This window comes from Tripterygium wilfordii, chromosome 19 (genome assembly GCF_013401445.1).
Source record: "Tripterygium wilfordii isolate XIE 37 chromosome 19, ASM1340144v1, whole genome shotgun sequence".
NCBI lineage: Eukaryota > Viridiplantae > Streptophyta > Magnoliopsida > Celastrales > Celastraceae > Tripterygium > Tripterygium wilfordii.
The window spans coordinates 741,097-763,085 of record NC_052250.1 but is presented as its reverse complement, the minus strand read 5'-3'; the positions used below and the strand labels follow the sequence as shown (position 1 = coordinate 763,085).

General features: G+C 36.0%; 4 protein-coding genes across 4 annotated transcripts; 1 reads left to right on the top strand and 3 right to left on the bottom strand.

Moving 5' to 3' along the window:
• The first annotated feature begins 530 nt into the window (after positions 1 to 530).
• LOC119986116 (ribonuclease 1-like) lies at positions 531 to 2,806 on the top strand. The gene is made up of 5 exons (XM_038830668.1): positions 531 to 851; positions 984 to 1,194; positions 1,301 to 1,465; positions 2,415 to 2,480; positions 2,613 to 2,806. The coding sequence occupies exons 1-5, from the start codon at positions 531 to 533 to the stop codon at positions 2,804 to 2,806; spliced, it is 957 nt and encodes a 318-aa protein (XP_038686596.1).
• Positions 2,807 to 8,013: 5,207 nt separating this feature from the next.
• LOC119985255 (cytochrome P450 71D9-like) lies at positions 8,014 to 9,992 on the bottom strand. The gene is made up of 2 exons (XM_038829493.1): positions 9,062 to 9,992; positions 8,014 to 8,816 (listed from the first exon to the last, which is right to left on the bottom strand). The coding sequence occupies exons 1-2, from the start codon at positions 9,941 to 9,943 to the stop codon at positions 8,187 to 8,189; spliced, it is 1,512 nt and encodes a 503-aa protein (XP_038685421.1). The 5' UTR covers positions 9,944 to 9,992; the 3' UTR covers positions 8,014 to 8,186.
• Positions 9,993 to 11,182: 1,190 nt separating this feature from the next.
• LOC119985308 (cytochrome P450 71D9-like) lies at positions 11,183 to 13,134 on the bottom strand. Its single transcript, XM_038829567.1, has 2 exons — positions 12,170 to 13,134; positions 11,183 to 12,055 (listed from the first exon to the last, which is right to left on the bottom strand). The coding sequence occupies exons 1-2, from the start codon at positions 13,049 to 13,051 to the stop codon at positions 11,420 to 11,422; spliced, it is 1,518 nt and encodes a 505-aa protein (XP_038685495.1). The 5' UTR covers positions 13,052 to 13,134; the 3' UTR covers positions 11,183 to 11,419.
• A 5,077-nt stretch (positions 13,135 to 18,211) lies between these two features.
• Positions 18,212 to 20,417, bottom strand: LOC119985365 (cytochrome P450 71D9-like). The gene is made up of 2 exons (XM_038829647.1): positions 19,416 to 20,417; positions 18,212 to 19,169 (listed from the first exon to the last, which is right to left on the bottom strand). Exons 1-2 carry the CDS (start codon positions 20,298 to 20,300, stop codon positions 18,537 to 18,539), a joined length of 1,518 nt encoding a protein of 505 aa, XP_038685575.1. The 5' UTR covers positions 20,301 to 20,417; the 3' UTR covers positions 18,212 to 18,536.
• Positions 20,418 to 21,989: the final 1,572 nt, after the last annotated feature.

Sequence of the window (21,989 nt, the reverse complement as noted above, 5' to 3'; positions counted from 1 at the left end):
AAGCCACGAGGAGTCCAAACGCGGTGTTGGTTTCCTCCAACAGTGGCTAGATTGTTCGGATCAAACGACTTTTTTCAATGTGACCATAGACTTCCGAACGTGATTTCGGCAATTACGGTGGACAAAACTCATAAGGGTTGGTTGGATTTAGTTTGTGGGGGCTTGGGCTTCAATTTGGTGGTAGTGGTTACCGGATTGGTGCTCGGATGGCGATGACACCATGGTTGGTCTTGTGTGGTTATGAGGAACAATAAAATTTTGTCCTTTACTTCTTACATATTATCGTAAACTATAACTTCAAATCTTTAATCCAAAAAATAATTCCCAATTACTTACAAATCACCCGAAAAAAAAAAAACTATAATGTAATAACAAAAGTACAATGTAACATTACATCATGCATGACGTGCCCCGAATAAAAATATTTACAAGATTTGGTGCTATATAAATAGGATCAATGTAAAGCAACATTACACAACTTACATATACATTTTTTTTCTTTTTTTTTTGGGGATTGGTATTTTTGAGAGATGGCAAGAGAGTTTCAAGCTCGCAATTTGATTACATGGGTAGTTGAAATTATAGTGATGATATATTTAGCATCTCCTACAAAAGCACAAACTGGCCCCTATCACTTGTTGATGTTTGCCTTGAAATGGCCTCCCTCCTATTGTAACTCCATTGCAAGGCCATGCCAAGGTCCGATCCTAGCTGACTTTACCATTCATGGTCTCTGGCCGATGTATAATTTAACTCAGAGCCATTCGTTGCTAAAGACTATTGATATGGTCCCTCCCTACAATGATACTGGATGCAATGACATCCCACCGATGTCATCGGAAAATATTACGGTACGTCTATTTATCTTAATTTTCATATCATTTAGGAGGTCGGTCGATCGATCGAATTGTCTTTATTGTTTGATGCTCTTGCTCATAGCCTGTTTTTTTTGTTTTGTTTTCTGTTTATATTGGTTTGAACAGTATCAACTGCTTCATCTAATAATAAATGATTTGACGACATATTGGCCGGACGTTGAGAATCCCGAAAGCCAGAATTCAAACGAAAACGTTTGGCAGTATCAATGGAAAAAGCATGGGATGTGTTTTGATACGCCTGATACTCCTTTACATTATTTCACAACGGCTGTGGATCTCGCAAAACAGTTTGACCTTCTCGATACACTCCTTACAAGTAATTCTATTTGTTTTACTTCTTAGGCTGTGCTTGGTAACAAAATAAATGGCATAACAATATTTGACTTGCTCGATCTTAAAGAATGTTTTCTTGTGTGAAACAGGAGGAATCGTTCCCAGTAATACATATGGATATTCTATTCAAGAGATTTCAAGGGCTTTGTGGTTTGTTCTAGGAAAACGAGCTACAATTTTTTGCAACGAAGTAGAAGAAGGAAATGGCCGCAAGAGTAAACAGTTAGCTGAGATTAGAACATGCTTGGAAAAGGGTAGTGGAGCTCTTATGTCATGCCCATTGACTTATTTTAATTGCGGACGAGGGCGCAACAACTTAATAGGGTTTCCCGTTGCTAGTTTAAGCAAGAACAAGTGACCCGAGCCCTCCCATGAATTCCAGCCCAATCACACTACTGCCCATAAATTAACTCCCAGTACCTAGGGCCTATGAGCCGAGTTTCTTCGAGCTCGGGCTCTGCCCATTTAACCTTACGAGCTTTAAAATAGGTCCAAGCTCGACCCCTTTGTCATACGAGCGTTGAGCAGAGCTCGGCCTTGCCCCTTAAAGGGGCTCCCGTGAGTCACCTTCGGATGGCCCATCCCACTTCCATCCCTTAAATGCACATATTTTGTCTAATGGATCTATTGGGACAAAATTTTATTTTGACGGACTTATTGTTAATTTTTGGCAGCATCGATGGGAAAATCATGGGATGTGTTTTGAGTTTCCTAATTATCCTTTACATTTTTTCACAACGGCAGTAGATCTCGCAAAACAGTTTGACCTTCTCGATATACTTTATTTATACAAGTAATTATATCTCACTCACTTCTTAGGCTGTGTTTGGGTTTATCAAATGCTATGTTTTGTGCAATCAAAAGTGTCATTATTTGGCTCCATCATACATCACCAAATACAAAGAATATCATAAGTTAACGACTTTTTTTTATAAACAGACTGATTTTATTAGATAATGATTAAAAGAGATGAGCCAACACCAGTAACTCACAACCCACCCACCATAGCCAAACCACACAAAAGCAAACAAGCAAAGAGCCCACCCAAGAACCAGAAAACATGTCACAAAGTCAATAGAAGGCTTTAAAAACCCAACTAATTCGAGTCACCAAGCCAAGCTAGAAAACGAATAATAATTTTACAGTTATTATTTCATAATGTATATACTTAGTTTTTTTTTTTTTTTTTTTGGTATGAAACAGGAGGAATCGTTCTCAGTAATAGATATGGATATTCTCTTAAAGAGATTTCAAAAGCTTTGTGGGAAGGTCTAGGAAAACGAGCTACAATAACACGGAAATGGCTTAAAAAATAAACAGTTATCCGAGATTCGAACATGCTTCCACAATGCTGGTGCTATGATATCATGCCTATTGATGCGGTTTTCGGTGGCCCTTGAGCGCTAACCGACACTAACAATGGAGGAAGCCTCCGCCTCCGTGGCTCTACACCTGACTTATCCCAGGGGAGTGAGGCAGGACTCGAACCCCTTACCTCTTTAAGGGAGGCGAGAGCCACTACCATTACACCATTGGGTTATTTTAATTGCGGACCAGGGACCAATCACACAATTGAGTTTCCCATTCCTAGTTAAGCGAGAAGATGAAAACTAACGGAGCGTTCTTCTGTCAATGTTTAAACACGAATAATGATTCTATGCCATAATAAGAGGAGGGAGTCTACACTATTTTTTTTTTCTCTTTCCTTTCGAGTTTGTGATCCCTTCTTGTATTGTTGGTTTGGTAATATGTATACTTAAACTTTGTTTATTACGATAATAATGTTGTTGTGTATCTTGAAAATGTAGCTGAAATGTTTGCATATATAGTATTAGCTAACAAAAGTTTGGGAGTATTCAAGTCTTGAATTTGTCATAAGTTCTATTACTACTCAAAAAAGACATACACTTAGTTTAGTGGGCAAACTATGGCATTCCAAACATTTGAAACAAAAAAAAAATTTTCTTTTATTAACAAATAAATATTGTACTATTTTTGCACTTACAATATATTTCTTATTCTAATATAGTTTTTTTTACAATATTTCTCTTACAATGGAAAGAAAAAACATGTTATTTGTGAAATAAATATTGTGTGAAACATGCGTCATTTGTTGCCTCTACCTTAAAACACCAACTCCAAACTCATGTTGACAAACAAAAATGACAAAACTTGCGATGCATTTAAGGTTTCAATATCAAGTTTTCTACTATAAAGACCATCAACATATATCTAAACAAAACACAAAGTTACAAGTATTTGGGTTAGTTTGAGTTTTTTCAATTAGTTTAAGAGATGACAAGAGAGCTTCTTGAGGGTAATGTGATCACTTCCATTCTTACAATTGTAGTCATATGTTTTGCTTTTGATGTAAAAACAATACCCAAAACAGGTCCCTATGATTTCTTGATTTCTTGGTAAGTAAGTATTGCATTCAAAATAAAAAAATATGTATAGAAATACGAGCGACATATCCCAAGATCAACCTCAACAAACAAGCCTAAGCAAGCCACCAAAATCCCAAGCGAAGAGACAAAAGAAACCATAAATTTTCAAAATCCAAGGGAGCACGTGCTCCCCCTGGGTGGTGCATTTTATTGGAGATGCTCTGTAGAGGAAAAGTGGCGTTGTTCTGGGTAGAAATTCTCCATGAATCTCATCAGAGAGATAAAAATTTTTTTATCTAAAGTGACGCCACCATGAGTGGCGTGATTAACCATAATTGCTGTAAATACACTATTGACGCCACTGTGAATGACGTGATTTAATTACTCCATTAACAATGACGTGATTCAAAAAATACAACTCTAATCACGCCAGTCTAACTGTCATGTATATTGATAAATAATTTGAAGACAATGTTATATTGGTATATAATTACAAGATACTCGCAGCCCATAACAGGACCCATAAGATTTATGAATCGTAAAGTTAAAATTAATGGGGATGTAACCTATGCATTTTTTCTTGAAAATGCAGCTGAAATGTTTGCATATAGAGTATTAGCTAACGAAGGTTTTGGAGTATTCAAGTATTGAATTTGTCATAAGTTCTATTACTACTCAAAAAAGACATATACTTAGTTTAGTAGACAACTATGACATTTAAAAAAAAACAAAGAAAAAAAAAGAGAAATGTTAAACTCCATACATGAGCACAAATTTTCTTTTTAAAAAAATCATGAATATGTATTGATTGGGTTTACAGATCTAACAATATATGTTTTGTCCCAAACGAAAATCAAATTAAATATGAAAAAGACAAACTCATGTCGACAAAAGAACGTGCGATCTATTTAAGGTTTCCATAAAATAAACAAACAACACTAATTACCCACATTACAAGATTTACTACTATAAAAGCCATCAACATACCTAACAAAACCATCCATTTTGGGTTTGAGTTTTTTTTTTTTTTTTTGAATTAGTTTGAGAGATGCCAAGAGAGCTTCTTGTTGGTAATGTGATGATTTTCATTCTTACAATTGTAGTCATATGTTTTGCTTTTGTTGTAAAAGCAATACCAAAAACAGGTCCCTACGATTTCTTGATGTTTAGCTTGAAATGGCCGACGCCCTTCTGCAACAATGGCCTAAAGAGATGTGAACGTCCGATTAAGGAAAATTTCACCATTCATGGTTTATGGCCGATGTATAAGGGAAAATATGATGCGACGAAACTGCATAATACTGATTTAGTCCCTCCTTATAATCAAACTGGATGCAGTCGCATTGAGCCAATGCCAAAGCATAATATTACGGTGAGTATATATATATATATATATGCATAACATTCGTATACGGATTCATGTGAATTATGTTTTTTTTTCTGCACTCTCGGAGCTACTTGACAAGTTTTTCTTTCTTGGATTTGTTTTTGTTGTTACTGTTTTGAACAGCATCAACTGTTAAATCCGATAATAAATGGTATGATCACGTATTGGCCAGACATTGAGCAGCTGCATAGCTGGAATTGGCGTTAAGAGCTTTGGCAGTATGAATGGGAACGACATGGGATGTGTTTTGATGCTCCTCATAACCCTTTACATTATTTCACAGTTTCTGTAGATCTGGCAAAGCAGTTCGACCTTCTTGACGTACTCTATGCAGGTAATAAATTATATCTTAATTTACAGCAAGCATAAGAAAACATGCTATACAGTCTCGATTTTTTGTATTTGGCGAAAAGTCCGAACGATATCAGTTGTTAGACCCAAAAAAAAACACGTTGGTTGGAGAATCAGAGTGCGCAACTGCAGCACTAGGCCAACACAACCAATATTGTCCTATCTGGATATGGCCAGATTTTTCAACTCGTCCACAATATGTGGCTTCAAGGCCTTATTAACTCTTTGACACAAGAACTTAGTCTTTACCTATATGTCACTTGGTTGGATTATACCAACCCGACCTGATGTGGACTAAAGTCTTAACAAAATGATCGATCATTACACATAATTTTAATCTTGAAATATGTTTTCGCTTACAATACAGGTGGAATCGTTCCCATTAATGGTTATGGATACCCTCTCAAGAATGTCGCACAAGTTCTAAGAGATGCTTTAGGAGTGAAAGCTACAATTTATTGCAACGAAAAAAATAATTATAAACAATTAGCTGAAATTCGGACATGCTTCTACAGGAATGGTACTATCCATTCATGCCCAATGGCCTATTCTAAGTGCCAAAAAAATCAAAATTCTGAATCCATATTCATAGATTTTCCTACTTCTTAGCATGAAGAAGGTGAAGATCAAAGGATCAAACATTTCTGATCCCCGTTTCGAAAAAAAAGAAAGAAGATATATGTCATTTTCTTTTAAGTCTAGGTTTTATTTGACATCAATAATATTGTTGGGTATCTTGAGGAAATGTATTTTTTTTTGTTTCTTTGAACCCCATACACTTTCATGGTATATGTCATTTATAAACTATTGTCAAAACTTTGTTTTTTGAAATACCGAGAAATTTGTTTTTCATTAAAATCGAACCTTGGACACACAGATGTTTAACCCAGTCGATCGTTAACCGAACCTACCTCTCGTTAATTGTCAAAACTATTTTGTTGTGCCGTAAACTCATGTTAACTTTCTTTTTATGATAAGTAAGTATTGCATTCAAAATAAAAATTTTGTTGTGCCGTAAACTCATGTTAACTTTCTTTTTATGATAAGTAAGTATTGCATTCAAAATAAAAAATATGTACAGAAATACGAGGAGCATATCCAAAGATCAACCTCAACAAATAAGCCTAAGCAAACAACCAAAATCCCAAGCGATGAAACAAAAGAAACCATAAATTTTTCAAAATCCGTGCTCCCCTTGGGCCCTATGTGGCTTCGATCTTGTTTACAAGATACCCGCAGCCCATAGCAGGACCATAAGATTGAGTTCAGTCCACACGCATCTCGCGAAGGAACTACCTGGACCTAGACTCACCCATAGCCCATAAATCCAATTTTGATTGAGCCCGCTTCCCTTGCAGTAGCACCACCACAAAGAACACAAGCAAAAGTCTTCGAAGTCGGCAAGAGTGGAAAATTAACTCCAGAGCCCAAGATATTAGAATGAAACCCAAATCCCAAATGGCCCATGGAATTGCTTGCCACCTGAGCAGCATAATAAATCATACCTTGATAATGGCACGTCTTTGGTGGCTCTAGACTCTTTTCCTTCTTTCAGTTTGTTACTCTCTTCACCACTCTCTCTGATATAGGACTGATATAGGGCTGTCCCTCAAGTTGGAGTTGTTTACGAGATTTACTGGCTGGTTGGGCTGGATTTTGTATAACATTGTTCGATTTCGATTAAAATTTGGCTTGCTAAAGCGAAACAGTGTTCTGAACTGCACTTAGGCATAGTCCTTAGCTCCACCATCTTTTCGTGAAATTCCATTGTTTCGGGTCTGAATAGGTCATTTTCTGTTTTTAGGGATATTTTTATAATTTTACATTTTACTTTTTAGATCGTATTAGGGTTATAGTCGATCCTATTGATCATTATCTATCATTTATCAAATAGATCAAAACCTAAAGAGTTTTCTCTCAAATTTCTAATGGATTCGAGTGTTATTCGTTTGAATCAAACGTTGATTTCATCCTTTCACTCTCTGTCACCTTTTTGGTTTCGGGAAAACAAGTGTGCGAATGTCCAATCCTCCTCTCCTTTTCTATACCCGTTTCACAACTCTCCATTCTCTTGCGACATGTCCCTTTCTCTTGCCAACCTGATGCTGGGGAATAGCTGTTGATAGAAGTAAAGCAGGTTGCATGTGTGCTGATAATAGTAAAGCAGGTTGCATGATTGCTTGAGGTTTGTCGGTATACAAAATTTTAGTAATATGCCAAGTAAATTCCTTGTCCCACATGTTGGGAGACCAGAGAAATTACATCATTTTGTCTGTTTGTCTTTGTTCTTCATTCAACAGACCCTACCCACCTCATCACGACCTTTCTCTTGCCATAGATTTTATTTTTTATTTTTTATTTTTTATTTCACATGCTTATACAGTAGAGCCATTTAACTTGGTCTCTTATTGGCCACCTCCTCTCATCTATTATCAATACATATCCATTCCATCAAAGTTTTTATTCTCCTTTGGCCATTTGTTTCATGATCACTTCTTCATCCCTTGTCCATTTGCCACTTGCCCAAACGGATATTGTCTACCCCATAATATATCTTCACGTCTCCTTCATGCACCATTGTATGTTGTACACGTCTTAAATCTTCTAAAACCTGTTTGACAGTTGTTACCAACTAAGATCTTATCTTCATCACATCTTTGATATTGGTCGGAACATGTGATCACCCACACACATATTATCTTTATCATATATTGATGACTGTAAAATAACAGCATCTCATACATAATCTCGTGAGGTTATTCATAGCACACAATCCAACATAAATATAGACTTGACTACTTACTCAATGTAATGTAACAAACGAGAATGTTGTAATATAGGTGAACATCACTAGTTTCCCTCAATAACAGGGGGATTATAAGGAATGGGAACTAGGATTAAATCATTTTTTCTTCCAACTGTAATACCAGTATTTTCAGTCATATCTAGATCTTCTTGTTTGATGTTATCAGGGAGTTTCCAATCAAAATGGTATAGTAACTGTGCAAGCGGGAGCTTAGTGTTAGCTATCCCAAATGACAATCCAGGACATGCCCTCCTTCCAGCACCAAATGGGAGAAATTCAAAGTTATTTCCCTTGTAGTCAATTGAGCTACCGTCGAATCTCTCCGGATAGAATCTCTCTGCTTCAGTCCAATAGTTGGGATCTCTTCCAATAACCCATGCATTGATGATAATGTGGGTCTTTTCAGGTATCTCATATCCATTAATCTGACATCTCTCTCTACATTCTCTTGGAGCTAACAATGGAGCTGGAGGGTGTAACCTTAGAGTTTCTTTGATAACTGTTCCCAAGAATTCTAGTTCTTCAAGTGCTGCCTCATCTACATATCCTTTTTTATCAAAGACCCGCCTCACCTCTGCTTGAGTTTTTGCCATCACTCTCGGATTCTTTAGCAGTTCTGACATTGCCCATTCTAAACTTGTAGCGGATGTATCAGTGCCAGCCAAGAAAATGTCCTGAAAAAAGATTGCCTTTGACATGTAAATTTTTTTTACATATTTCCAAGGGGAAAAAAAACAAATTGATCGATCTTGTACTAATTAACAAGACTTGCTAAAAACAATGGCAGTTTACTGTATCTAATTGTTACCTTTCAAGCTTATTATTGAAGTATTGTCAGACTTTTGATATAGCTAGAGCCAAATAATAAAGCTTTATGGAGATAAATAATAGCAAGATGTGAATAAGATATGATACTTACCAGTACAACTGCTTTGATGTTGTCTGTTGTAAAGGAGAAGTCTCCATGTTCTTGAAGATTCAAGAGAATGTCTAAAATATTATTGGCATCACTAGAATCGATTCTTGATCTGTGAAGTCTATGTTCATTGATTAGGCTTTCAAGTATCTGATCGATTTCATGATGCAGTTTCTCAAGTCGAGTCCTCATCCCACTGATCATATGAAAGAATTTTATGTCTGGAAACATATCAACTAGACTGAAACCTGCGATAACCTCTATTATTTCTCTTAAAAGTGGAACAAATGTTCCATGCCTCTCACTACTCCCACCAAATGCTGCCTTAAATGTGATTGCAAATGTTAAAGAATTTAATATGCGGCTGAGGTTAATTTTTGACCTCGCCTTGAGAGAAATGGATTTAATGAACTCAAATGTCTCTTCTTCTCTGATTGGTCGAGTCGCTTGAACCCTTCTTCCACTTAAGACCTCCACTGTGCATATTTTACGCATCTGTCTCCAGTACTCTCCATATGGCGCAAATAGAACATCTTTAAAATTATAGAATATGATATCCGCAGCAAGATTGTAAGGTCTTTTGGCAAAATTAATGTCATGTGTTTTCATTACTTCTTTCGCGTAATCAGCCGAAGAAACAACAATAGTAGGAACTTGTCCAAGTTGTAGGTACATAAATGGTCCGTACTTCTTCGCCAAATCACGCAGAGCATGGTGGGGTAGAGAGCCAACCATTTGGTGAAGGTTTCCTATAAGAGGTAGCTTCCATGGCCCGGGAGGTAGTTTTGAGGTTGATTTGGATCTTTTCCCTATTTTCATGGCCATGAAAATAAAGAAGACGAAGCACAAAAGGATTGGGAATAATGAGGAAGATTGGAGTTCCATGGAGTAAGGAAAGATCAATTGTGAATTGTGATGAAGATTGTTGATAGATGTTTGAGACCATGCAATTTACTTATAGGAGTGGAGCGTCTCTTAATGCTTTGATAATATCATGTGGAGCCACATATCTTTTAATGACGCATGAGAGGCTGGATTGCCTTTACAACATTTTGTAGACAATGCAGAGATTTGGACGTTTGCGCACATGGATATAGTGATATACTGTTACTATAACGGCTGGAATTTTCTATATAAAGAGGGGGTGCAGCATGGTTCAAGTAAGCGCAAAAGTGACATGCGACATGTGAAATAACCATTGATTATAAACATAAATATAAGACCTATTAATAAATGTAAGACCCACTTCACATATAAGACTCTACATTAATTAGAGATCAAATGATGGTTATATTTTAGAGGTCTCAAGCATTATCTTAAAAAATTGACGAATTTGATTAGATTGAATGGTTATTAAATTGTTCATTATCGATATTAAATTGTTCATTATCGATCGGACTAATTAATTGAGATCGTGATATATAAATAATCAAGATTTTTTTTTATAGTTGTTGGTGAATTAAAAGAACCGCACGTCACGATTAAGAAGGTCACCTAATTAATTAATAGTAATTAAGTATGTTATGATATATTAATAATCAAGATTTTTTTATAGTAGTTGGTGAATACATGTCACGATTAAGACATGCCACCTAATCATACTGTCCAAAACGCAGCTAATGATATTTTAATTTACAACAATCATATAAAAAAAAATGTTATTTGTCATTTTTATGCAATCTAGTTTTTTTTGTTATCCATCATCGTCTAGTCCAAACACTATAAATCAATATTGTCCACTTTAGGCCAAAGACCCTTAAGAATTTATTCTTCACGAGCTGTCGTTAGAAAATGAGTTGGCTTATTTTGGGGCGCCATCCCTCCTATATTCCACTGCACCGATCGGAAGGTATGCAAAATTAACACCCTTGTGATCAATTGAACTATTGAGGAATCTCTCTGGATTGAACCTCTCTGCTTCTGGCAAATAGCTAGGGTCTCTCCCGATCACCCATGCATTGATAATGCGTTTCGATTTGAGAGGTATCTCCCGTCCATCAATTTGGTATATCTCTCACCATATTCTATTGGAAGTAGTAGTGGATGAGGTGGGTGTAACCTTAGTGTCTATTTCGTGACCAACTTCAAGAAATTTAGAAGAGCAAGACCTGCTTCTCTAAGAAATGGTATCTAAAAACATGTTAGTTTATTTTATTCAAGCAATCTTTCAGAAAGACATCTCATACAAGCAAGCGAAAGAAAACACATAACTTCAAACTCAAGGTTATGCAACTGTAAAATAACAGCTCTCATACGTAATCTCCTAAGATTATTCAAAGCACAACAATCCAACATACCCATAGACTTGACTACTTACTCAATGTAAGGTAACAAACGAGAATGTTGTAATACAGGTGAACATCACTCGTTTTCCTGATCAACAACAGGGGAATTATAAGGAATGGGAACTAAGACTAAATCATTTTTTCTTCCAATTGTAATACCAAGACGTTCAGTCATATCTAGATCTTCGTGTTTGATGTTTTCAGGGAGTTTCCAATCAAAATGGTATAGTAATTGTGCAAGCGGAAGCTTAGTGTTAGCTATCCCAAAAGTCAATCCTGGACATATCCTCCTTCCAGAACCAAATGGGAGATATTCAAAGTTATTCCCCTTGTAGTCAATTGAGCTATCAAGGAATCTCTCTGGATAGAATCTCTCTGCTTCAGTCCAATAGTTGGGATCTCTTCCAATAACCCATGCATTGATGAGAATGTGGGTTTTTTCAGGTATCTCATATCCATTAATCTGACATCTCTCTCTACATTCTCTTGGAGCTAACAATGGAGCTGGAGGGTGTAACCTTAGAGTTTCTTTGATAACCGCTGCCAAGAATTCTAGTTCTTCGAGTGCTGCTTCATCTACATATCCTTTTTTATCAAAGACCCGCCTCACCTCTGCTTGAGCCTTTGCCATCACTATTGGATTCTTTAGCAGTTCTGACATTGCCCATTCTAAACTTGTAGCGGATGTATCAGTCCCAGCCAAGAAAATGTCCTGAAAAAAGATTGCATTTGACATGTAAATTCGTTTACATATTTCCAAGGGAAAAAGGCAAATTGATCGATCTTGTAAAGATAAAACATAGCAAGAGGTGAATAAATATCATACCAGTACAACCGCTTTGATGTTGTCTGTTGTAAAGGAAAAGTCTCCACGTTCCTGAAGATTCAAGAGAATGTCTAAAATATTATCGGCATCACTAGAATCAATTCTTGATCTGTGAAGTCTATGTTCATTGATTATGTTTTCAAGTATCTGATCGATTTCATGATGCATTCTCTCAAGTCGAGTCCTCATCCCACTGATCATGTGAAAGAATTTTATGTCTGGGAACATATCACCTAGACTGAAACCTGCGATGACCTCTATTATTTCTCTTAAAAGGGGAACAAATGCTTCATGCCTCTCGCTATTCCCACCAAATGCTGCCTTAAATGTGATTGCAAATGTTAAAGAACTAAACATGTGGCTGAGGTTAATTTTTGACATTGCCTTGAGAGAAATGGATTTAATGAACTCAAATGTCTCTTCTTCTCTGACTGGTCGAGTCGCTTGAACCCTTCTTCCACTTAAGACCTCCACTGTGCATATTTTACGCATTTGATTCCAGTACTCTCCATATGGCGCAAATAGAATATCTTTAAGATTATAGAATATGATATCCGCAGCAAGACTATAAGGTCTTTTGGCAAAATTAACGTCATGTGTTTTCATTACTTCTTTCGCGTAATCTGTTGAAGAAACAACAATAGTAGGAACCTGTCCAAGTTGTATGTACATAAATGGTCCATACTTCTTCGCCAAATCACGCAGAGCAATGTGGGGTAGAGAGCCAACCATTTGGTGAAGGTTTCCTATAAGAGGTAGCTTCCATGGCCCGGGAGGTAGTTTTGAGATCGATTTGGATCTTTTCCCTATTTTCATGGCCATGAAAATAATGATGACGAAGCACAAAAGGATTGGGAATAATGATGAAGATTGGAGTTCCATGGAGTAAGTAATGATCAATTGTGAATTGTGTGATGAAGGATTGTTGATAGATGTTTGAGACCATGCGATTTACTTATAGACAGATAATCTAGTCACGTTTTTAACGAAGCATGAGAGGCTGGATTGCTTTTGCAATCTTTTGTCGACAATGCAGAGATTTAGGCGTTTGCTCACATGGATATAGTGAAATACTGTTACTATCACGGCTGGAATTCTCTATTGGAAGAGAGGGCGCAGCATAGTTCAAGTGCGTGCAAAGTGTGAAGCATGATAAAGTGTTTAATCTATACCAACCGTGGACGTAGGCAATTATCAAACCACGTAAATATCTATGTCTCTCTGTGTTTATATTTATTTTGGAGTTCCTGGGCACAACATATATAATGTTGATATAGTTTTCCTTTTCGATATCTTTGTGGATTCAACTCCTACCGAGGTTATACATGAATTTCCCCCATATATTCGCCTACCACAAGTGGTTTGCGACCATTTCGCAATTCAAATACATGTGTTTTGTCAATAAACACCTAATCAAAGGATAGTAGCTACCAAATATGTGTGTATATATACGAATTCTCATATGTGGATTTAAAGTACAGGCTTAAAATACGCACCACGTCTTGACGGTGTGGATAAGGGAAATGACAAGTGAGACGTACTACTATTGGTCCCACACATTTCAAAATGAATAGTAGCTGCGAAATATGTATTTCATGATGATAATCTTTATTTGAATCAATTTTATCGTTATTCGTTTATCGTTTATTATAGGTCATTATTGTTTTTTTTTTTAATTTTCATGGTAATCTTGAAACTTTTTTTTTTAATCGTCATGATGTCAAGGATATTAGCTATTGGAGTCAAATAGATAATTTATGCCTCCAACAAATAATATATATAGATTCTTGAAAATCTTCATGCAAAGGTTTCCCAAAAGTATATTAAGTACATAATTTTATTTTGTTGTAATTGTCTCTCTTGTTTCTATTTAAAAAATTAGTAATGCTACAACTATCCAAAATAAAAATTTCATTTTACCCCCAAGTTCACGTGACATGTGAAATAACCATTGATTATAAAATAAATATAAGACCCGCTTAACATCCAATACTCCACATTAATTGGGGGTTAAATGATGGTCACATTTTAGGGGCCTCAAGCGTTATTGTAAAAAAATTGACTAAGCTGATTAGACTGAATGATTATTAAATTAGTTCAATATTGATCGGGCTAATTAATTGAGATCGTGATATATAAATAATCAAGATTTTTTTATAGTAGTTGGTGAATTAAAACAACAAATCACACGTCACGAACGATTAAGAAAGCCACCTAATTAATTAATAGTAATTTAGTATGTTATGATATATTAACAATCAAGATTTCTTTATAGTAGATGGTGGAATACATGTCACGATTAAGAAATGCCACCTAATTATACTGTTCAAAAGGCAGCTAATAATATTTTAATTTTCAACAATCATAAAAAATAAAAAAAAAACATGTTATTTGTAATTTTTATGATCATTACAATCTAGATTTTTTTGTTCTCCATCATCGTCTAGCCCAAACACTATGAATCAATATTGTCCATTTTAGGCCAAAGACCCTCGAGAATTTGTTTTCCTTGAATTGTCGTCAGAAAATGAGTTAGTTGGGAGTGCAAGCTATAAATTAGGGTTAATGGAACATGGGGTCATTCAAAGATTATCCGTGTTCCAATTTGGTCATTGACCGTCAAAATGTGTCAATTTAATCATCTATAGTCTAATTTGTGCCAATATGGTCACCCGTGCATAATTTAGCAATTTTGGTTAGTGAAACTGCTGATGCATGTGACAGGTTGACTGTTAAAACAACCTTTTATTGTACCTATACTTTCACAAACGCGGGTAAAAATTAGTTGCGATAACATAAGTAGGAATTCTCTTATGTGGACCAAAAAGTGTGGACCAAGTTTGTGGACCAAAATCCAATTGTTGTAATAAACCACAACATAAGTGGGGGCCGTACATTTATTATGGGACCCATCACATCTATGGTTGAAAAACAAGTCTACAAACTTGGTCCACACTTTTGGTCCACATAGGAGAATTTCTAATAACATAAGGCAGATATATATTTCTTTACAACTGCGGTCTCAATATTTTTACCAGTTGTCACTTAAACCGTGGTTATATAGAATCATTAGTAGTTTAAGCTTGGATTAGGGTTTAGAATAATCAAGTTGGACCAACATCTCTATCGAATGAATAAATCGCCAAGAAGAGGCCTTGAGACATAATACAAAAAGTTCAGAAAATAATTTCAAAACCCAAACCAACGAAATTTTACTGGTTTAATTATATGTCTCTATAAGTACCTTAATTAATTCTTGCTGTTAAATAATGTTTTGCAGATATGAAAATGATGACAAGACAACCTTCCACCTAGAAATAAAACAAATTAAAATTCAAAGTCCAAAGGAATAATTCCAATTGGTTAATCCACAATTTCCAACAGCATTTTGCATTGTCAACAGATTCCAGGTTTGCACATATTAATCTTTTTAACTGGACAATAAAGTAACATGCAGCCCTTGATTGAGATGATTAGAAGTTGCAAAAATAAAAGCAATTGTGATTTCTAAAGGTTTTGTAACTGGAAAATAACAGTATCTCATGCATAATCTCGCGAGGTTATTAGAATGGTAATACCAAGACTTTCAGTCATGTCTAGATCTTCTTGTCTGATATTATCAGGGAGTTTCCAATCAAAATGGTACAATAGCTGCGCAAGTGGAAACTTAGTGTCAGCTATCCCAAGTGACAATCCAGGACACATCCTTCGTCCAGCACCAAATGGGAGAAATTCAAAGTTATTTCCCTTGTAGTCAATTGAGCTATCGAGGAATTCTCTCTGCTTCAATCCAATAGTTGGGATCTCTTCCAATAGCCCATACATTGATTATAATCTGGATCTTTTCCGGGTATCTCATATCCATTAATCTGACATCTCTCTCTACGTTTGCGTGGGGCCAACAATGGTGTGGGAGGGTGTAACCTTAAAGTTTCATTGATAACTACCATCAAGAATTCTAGTTCTTCGAGTGACGCTTCATCTACATATCGTTTTTAGTCAAAAACCCGCCTCATCTCTGCTTGAGCCTTTGCCATCACTCTCAGATTCTTTAGCAGTTCTGACATTGCCCATTCTAAAGTTGTAGCCGATGTTTCAATCCCAGCCAAGAAAATGTCCTAAAAAAAGATTGCATTTGACATTTAAATTTCTTTTGCATATTTCCACGGGAAAAAAAGTAAATTTATTTAGTACCAACTAACATAACAAGACTTGCTCAAAACAATGGCAATTTTCTGGTTCTAAATTCTAATTGTTACTTTTCAAGCTTATTAGTGAAGTCGTATCAGATTTTTTATACAACTAGAGCCAAAAAATAGCTTTATAAAGATATAACATAACAAGATGTGAATAAGATATGATACTTATCAGTACAATGACTTTGATATTACCCGTTGTAAAGGAGAAATCTCCATGTTCCTGAAAATTCAAGAGAATGTCAAAAAAATTATTCGCATCACTAGAATCGATTCATGATCTGTGAAGTCTATGTTCATTGATTAGGCATTCAAGTATGAGATCAATTTCATGACGCAGGCTCTCAAGTCGAGTCCTCATGCCATTGATCATATGAATGAATTTTATGTCTGAGAACATATCACCTAGACTGAATCTGCGATAACCTCTATTATTTCTCTTAAAAGGGGAACAAATGCTTCATGCTGAGGTTGAGAGCCAACCAATTGGTGAAGGTTTCCTATGAGAGGTAGCTTCGATGGTCCGGTAGGTAGTTTTGAGGTCGATTTGGATCTTTTCCCTATTTTCATCGCCATGGAAAGAAAACAAACGAAGCATAGTATAAGGATTGGGAGGAAGGAGGAAGATTGGAGTTCCCTGGAGTAAGTAGAGAGGATTTGTGAAAGGTGATAAAGCAGATTATTGATAGATGTTTGTGAAAGGTAGGAATTAAATTAATAGTTTGATGTTTGATACTGGCATGACAATATTTGTTGAAGAATCAACTCATAATCTAATAGTTGCATTCGATAATCCTGCAAAGATTATACTGAAATTAGATCGTGAAGCTTGACACATAGATGTGGTGCCAGCCGAGGAAGCTCTAACGGTCAAGTTAATTGACGGCGGTAGGGTTTGTTGTTAAGAATCAAATCCTACATCGATTAGACTAAGGTCTACCGTGTGGTTTATATGGGCAAAGACCTCCCTCAACTATCAACCATGCCTTTTCTTGGACATGGTTTAGTTGGGCTCTTGGGTCAAGGAGGAACAAATTTTTTTGCTGTCCCGATGTATCCATAGGAACCGTTAAACCCAAAGCGGAAAATATGATCGATATATATGAGGGTGTGGATTTATGATATTTGTAGTGAGAGAAGTGGAGAGAGAGAGTAGAATACCTCCCCATATTGAATTCGTTATAAGGCGGGGACCCATATATGTATTAAGGGCAAATGCAATAAGAAACAATTTACTGGGCCAACATTTTTGTTGTCCCGGTCCCACCTCTATTACACAAAAAGTCAAGTCAAACACGTATTCTAATACAACCACATCAGCAAAACACAAATTTCTATACACTTTTTCTTCCCACACACTTTCTTTTTCCACCCAACCCAACAACATTCCATTCCTCCATATTATCCACAACAAAACTACACCAAAACATTAAATATCAATACATCCACATCAGCAAAACACTTATCCCAATACAGCCACATAAGCAAAACACATTTTACAATACAGCCACATCAGCAAAAGATAACATCTTTATTGGCCCAATACCACTTCACCATTGCATTTGCCCTAACAACATTATCCCCGATCTGTCGTATCCTCTTGTGAAATTTGTTGGGGGCCGACAAGACCAGGGAGAAACTCTTTCAACCTGTTAGCCACTTATCTTGTAAAGACATTTGACTTTAATCGTAGAAGAAGAGATAGGATGAAAGTCCTTCAACAACTCTGGATATGGGATCATGATATGTAAAAAATCAACAATTTCTTAAAGTAGTTGTTGAATTAAAACAACAAATCACACGTCACGATTAAGAAATGCCAATAGTAACTAAGTACATAATGACATGTAAACAGTAATCGGCCCCCAACTCTATCATTTCTATAAGAAGTGATCTTTCTTTTCTTTTCTTTTTAATTTTATATAAGCCATCCTTCAAAAAGACATCTCATGCAAACAAGTTAAGGACTTCTAACAAGATAAGGAAATAATTAAACTACGTTTCCTAATTATTATAAAAACTACTAAACTTTCCTTACATCACAATCCAATAGCATCTCATCATAATCTCGCGAGATTATTCAAAGCACAACAGTCCAACATAAACATAGACTTGACGACCAACTCAAGGTAATAATGTATCAAGCGAGAATATTGTAGTATAGGTGAACATCACTCGTTTTCCTCGACGACAGAGGAATTATAAGCAATGGGGATTAAGACTAAATCAGTCTTTCTTCCAACAACTATAGCAAACCCTTCAGTCATGTCTAGATCTTCTTCTTTGATATTATCAGGGAGTTTCCAATCAAAATGGTATAGTAATTGCGCAAGCAGAAGCTCAATGTTAGCTATCCCAAATGACATTCCAGGACACATCCTTCTTCCAGCACCAAATGGAAGAAATTCAAAGTTATTCCCCTTACAGTCAATTGAGCTATTGAGGAATCTCTCTGGATAGAATCTCTCTGCTTCAATCCAGTAGTTGGGATCTCTTCCAATAGCCCATGCATTGATGATAATCTGGGTCTTTTTAGGTATCTCATATCCATTAATCAGACATGTCTCTCGACATTCTCTTGGACCTAACAATGCACCTGGAGGGTGTAACCTTAGAGTTTCTTTGATAACAGCTGTCAAGAATTTTTGTTCTTCCAATCCTGCTTCATCTACACATCCTTTTTTACCAAAGACCTGCCTCACCTCTGCTTGAGCCTTTGCCATCACTCTCGGATTCTTTAGCAGTTCTGACATTGCCCATTCTAAAGTTGTAGCCGATGATTCAGTCCCAGCCAAGAAAATGTCCTGGAAAAACGAGTGCATTTGACATGTAAATTTCTTTTGCAGATTTCCAAGGGAAAAAAAGGTAAATATATTTGTACTAACTAACATAACAAGACTTGCTAAAAACAATGGCATTTTGCTGGTTCTAATTGTTACTTTTCAAGCTTGTTAGGGAAGTCTTATCAGATTTTTTATACAACTAGAGCCAAAAAATAGAGCTTTATAAAGATATAACATAACGAGATGTGAATAAGATATGATAATTACCAGTACAACGGCTTTGATGTTGTCTGTTGTAAATGAGAAATCTCCATGTTCCTGAAAATTCAAGAGGATGTCTAAAATATTATCGGCATCACTAGAATCGATTCTTGTTCTATGAAGTCTATGTTCATTGATTAGGCTTTCAAGTATTGGATCGATTTTATGATGCAGGCTCTCAAGTCGAGTCCTCATCCCACTGATCATATGAAAAAATTTCATAGAAGGGAACATATCAGCTAGACTGAAACCTGCAATAACCTCCATTATTTCTTTTACAAGTGGAACAAATGCTCCATGCCTCTCACTACTCTCACCAAATGTTGCCTTCAATGTGATTGCAAATGCTAAAGAAGTCAACATGTGGCTGAGGTTAACTTTTGACCTTGCCTTAATAGAAATGGATTTAATCAACTCCAATGCCTCTTCTTCTCTGATTGGTCGAGTTGCTTGAACCCTTCTTCTACTAAAGATTTCTAGTGTACAGATTTTACGTATTTGTCTCCAGTATTCTCCATATGGCGCGAATAGAACGTTTTTAGAGTTATAGAATATGATATCTGCAGCAAGTCTGTACGGTCTTGTGGCAAAATTAACGTCATGTGTTTTCATTACTTCTTTCGCGTACTCTGCTGAAGAAACAACAATTGTAGGAACTTGTCCAAGTTGTAGATACATAAATGGTCCATACTTCTTCGCCAAATCGCGTAGAGCATGGTGGGGTAGAGAGCCAACCATTTGGTGAAGGTTTCCTACGAGAGGTAGCTTTGATGGTCCGGTAGGTAGTTTTGAGGTCGATTTGGATCTCTTCCCTATTTTCATCGCCATGGAAATAAAGAAGACGAAGCATAGTAGAATGATTGAGAGGAAGGAGGAAGATTGGAGTTCCATGGAGTAATTAGAGAGGATTTTTGAAAGGCAGATTATTGATAGATGTTTGAGACTTTGCAACTTATTTATGTGCAGTTATGACCAATAATCATTTGACAGATGAAGATCTACTGTTATTTCTCTACGAGAAAAGTAACTCCTTGAAGTTCATCCATTAACTACTATCTTTGCTTTCTTTAATATTGATGTAGAACGGGCTGCGAAAGAATTCCTTAAGAAGTTGGAACGTGTTCGGAAGATGCTAAATTGGAATTGGAATAGGAATTGAAGTTGCCGTTTTTGAATTAAAGTTTCACTTTTCCAACTTTGAAAGTTCGTAACTTTTGATCTGCTAGTGTGTTTCCTTATTATAATATGTTTCCTTGGACTATTTTGAAGACCTGAAAGTCAACTCGGGCTAGCCCATTTGAGGTTCAGAGGGATGTCAAAAAAAGCGTTGTTTGTAGTCCAACGGAGTTAATTAAATTCCTACACGTTTTAATTAATTGTGTTTACAATTCTAATTTAATTAGAAGTACAATTAGGGTTTGATTGTTATTTTTCAGACTATAAATAGTCACATAAATGTTTGTAAGTCATTATTATGCATATTACTAATAAAATCCTTGAGATTCTCTCAATTCTTATTGGTGGATTCCAAATTCCTTGATTTCATCGTGAACGAATTCAAATGTTACTAGCTTGAGCACTGCGTCAAATATATCTTGGTTTTCATAAAAATAAAAAAAGACCCTATTATATTTGTTTCGGTGAAAAGGTAGGAATTAAATTAATAGTTTGAAGTTTGATACTGATATGACAATATTTGTTGAAGAATCAACTCATAATCTAATGGTGACATTCGACAACCCTGCAAAGATCATATTGAAATTAGACCGTGAAGCTTGACACACCGGTGTGGCGCTAGTCGAGGAAGCTTTAACAGTCAAGTTAATTGACGGCGATAGGGTTTGTTGTTAAGAATCAAATCCCACATCAGTTATACTAAGGTCTATCGTGTGGTTTATATGGACAAGTCCCTCCCTCGACTATTTTCTGACAACTATAATATTGAATTCCTTATGTGGTGGGGACCCATGTTAAGAATACTATCCCCGATCCATCGTATCTTTATGAAATTTGCTGGGGGCCTACAAGACCAGGGAGAAACTCTTTCAACCTGTTAGCCACTTATCTTGTAAAGACATTTGACTTTAATTGTAGAAGAAGAGATGAGGCGAAAGTCTTTCAATGTACCACTCTGGATTTGGGATCATGATATGTAAAAAATCAACAATTTCTTAAAGTAGTTGTTGAATTAAAACAACAAATCACACGCCACAATTAAGAAATGTCAGCTAATTAATAGTAATTAAGTACGTAATGATATGTAAACAGTAACCGGCCCCCAACTCTTTCATTTCTTTAAGAAGTGGTATCTTTTTTTATTTTATTCAGGCCATCTTTCAAAAAGACATCTCACGCAAACAAGCTGAAGAAAATACATGACTTCTAAATCAAGGTTATGTAACAATCCAAACAGCATCGCATACATAATCTCGTGAGATTATTCAAAGCACAACAATCCAATATAAACATAGACTTGACGACCAATTACTCAAGGTAATAATGTAACAAACGAGAATATTGTAGTATAGGTGAACATCACTTGTTTTCCTGATCAACGAAAGAGGAATTAAAAGGAATGGG

Coding starts and splice junctions, on each gene's coding strand:
- LOC119985365 (XM_038829647.1), bottom strand. CDS start 20,300: ATGGAACTCCAATCTTCCTCCTTCCTCTCAATCATTCTACTATGCTTC. Junction 19,170..19,415: donor ACATCAAAGCCGTTGTACTG/GTAATTATCATA, acceptor TCGTTTTTCCAG/GACATTTTCTTGGCTGGGAC.
- LOC119985308 (XM_038829567.1), bottom strand. CDS start 13,051: ATGGAACTCCAATCTTCATCATTATTCCCAATCCTTTTGTGCTTCGTC. Junction 12,056..12,169: donor ACATCAAAGCGGTTGTACTG/GTATGATATTTA, acceptor ATCTTTTTTCAG/GACATTTTCTTGGCTGGGAC.
- LOC119985255 (XM_038829493.1), bottom strand. CDS start 9,943: ATGGAACTCCAATCTTCCTCATTATTCCCAATCCTTTTGTGCTTCGTC. Junction 8,817..9,061: donor ACATCAAAGCAGTTGTACTG/GTAAGTATCATA, acceptor ATCTTTTTTCAG/GACATTTTCTTGGCTGGCAC.
- LOC119986116 (XM_038830668.1), top strand. CDS start 531: ATGGCAAGAGAGTTTCAAGCTCGCAATTTGATTACATGGGTAGTTGAA. Junction 852..983: donor TGTCATCGGAAAATATTACG/GTACGTCTATTT, acceptor TGGTTTGAACAG/TATCAACTGCTTCATCTAAT. Junction 2,481..2,612: donor TTCAAAAGCTTTGTGGGAAG/GTCTAGGAAAAC, acceptor GTGGCCCTTGAG/CGCTAACCGACACTAACAAT.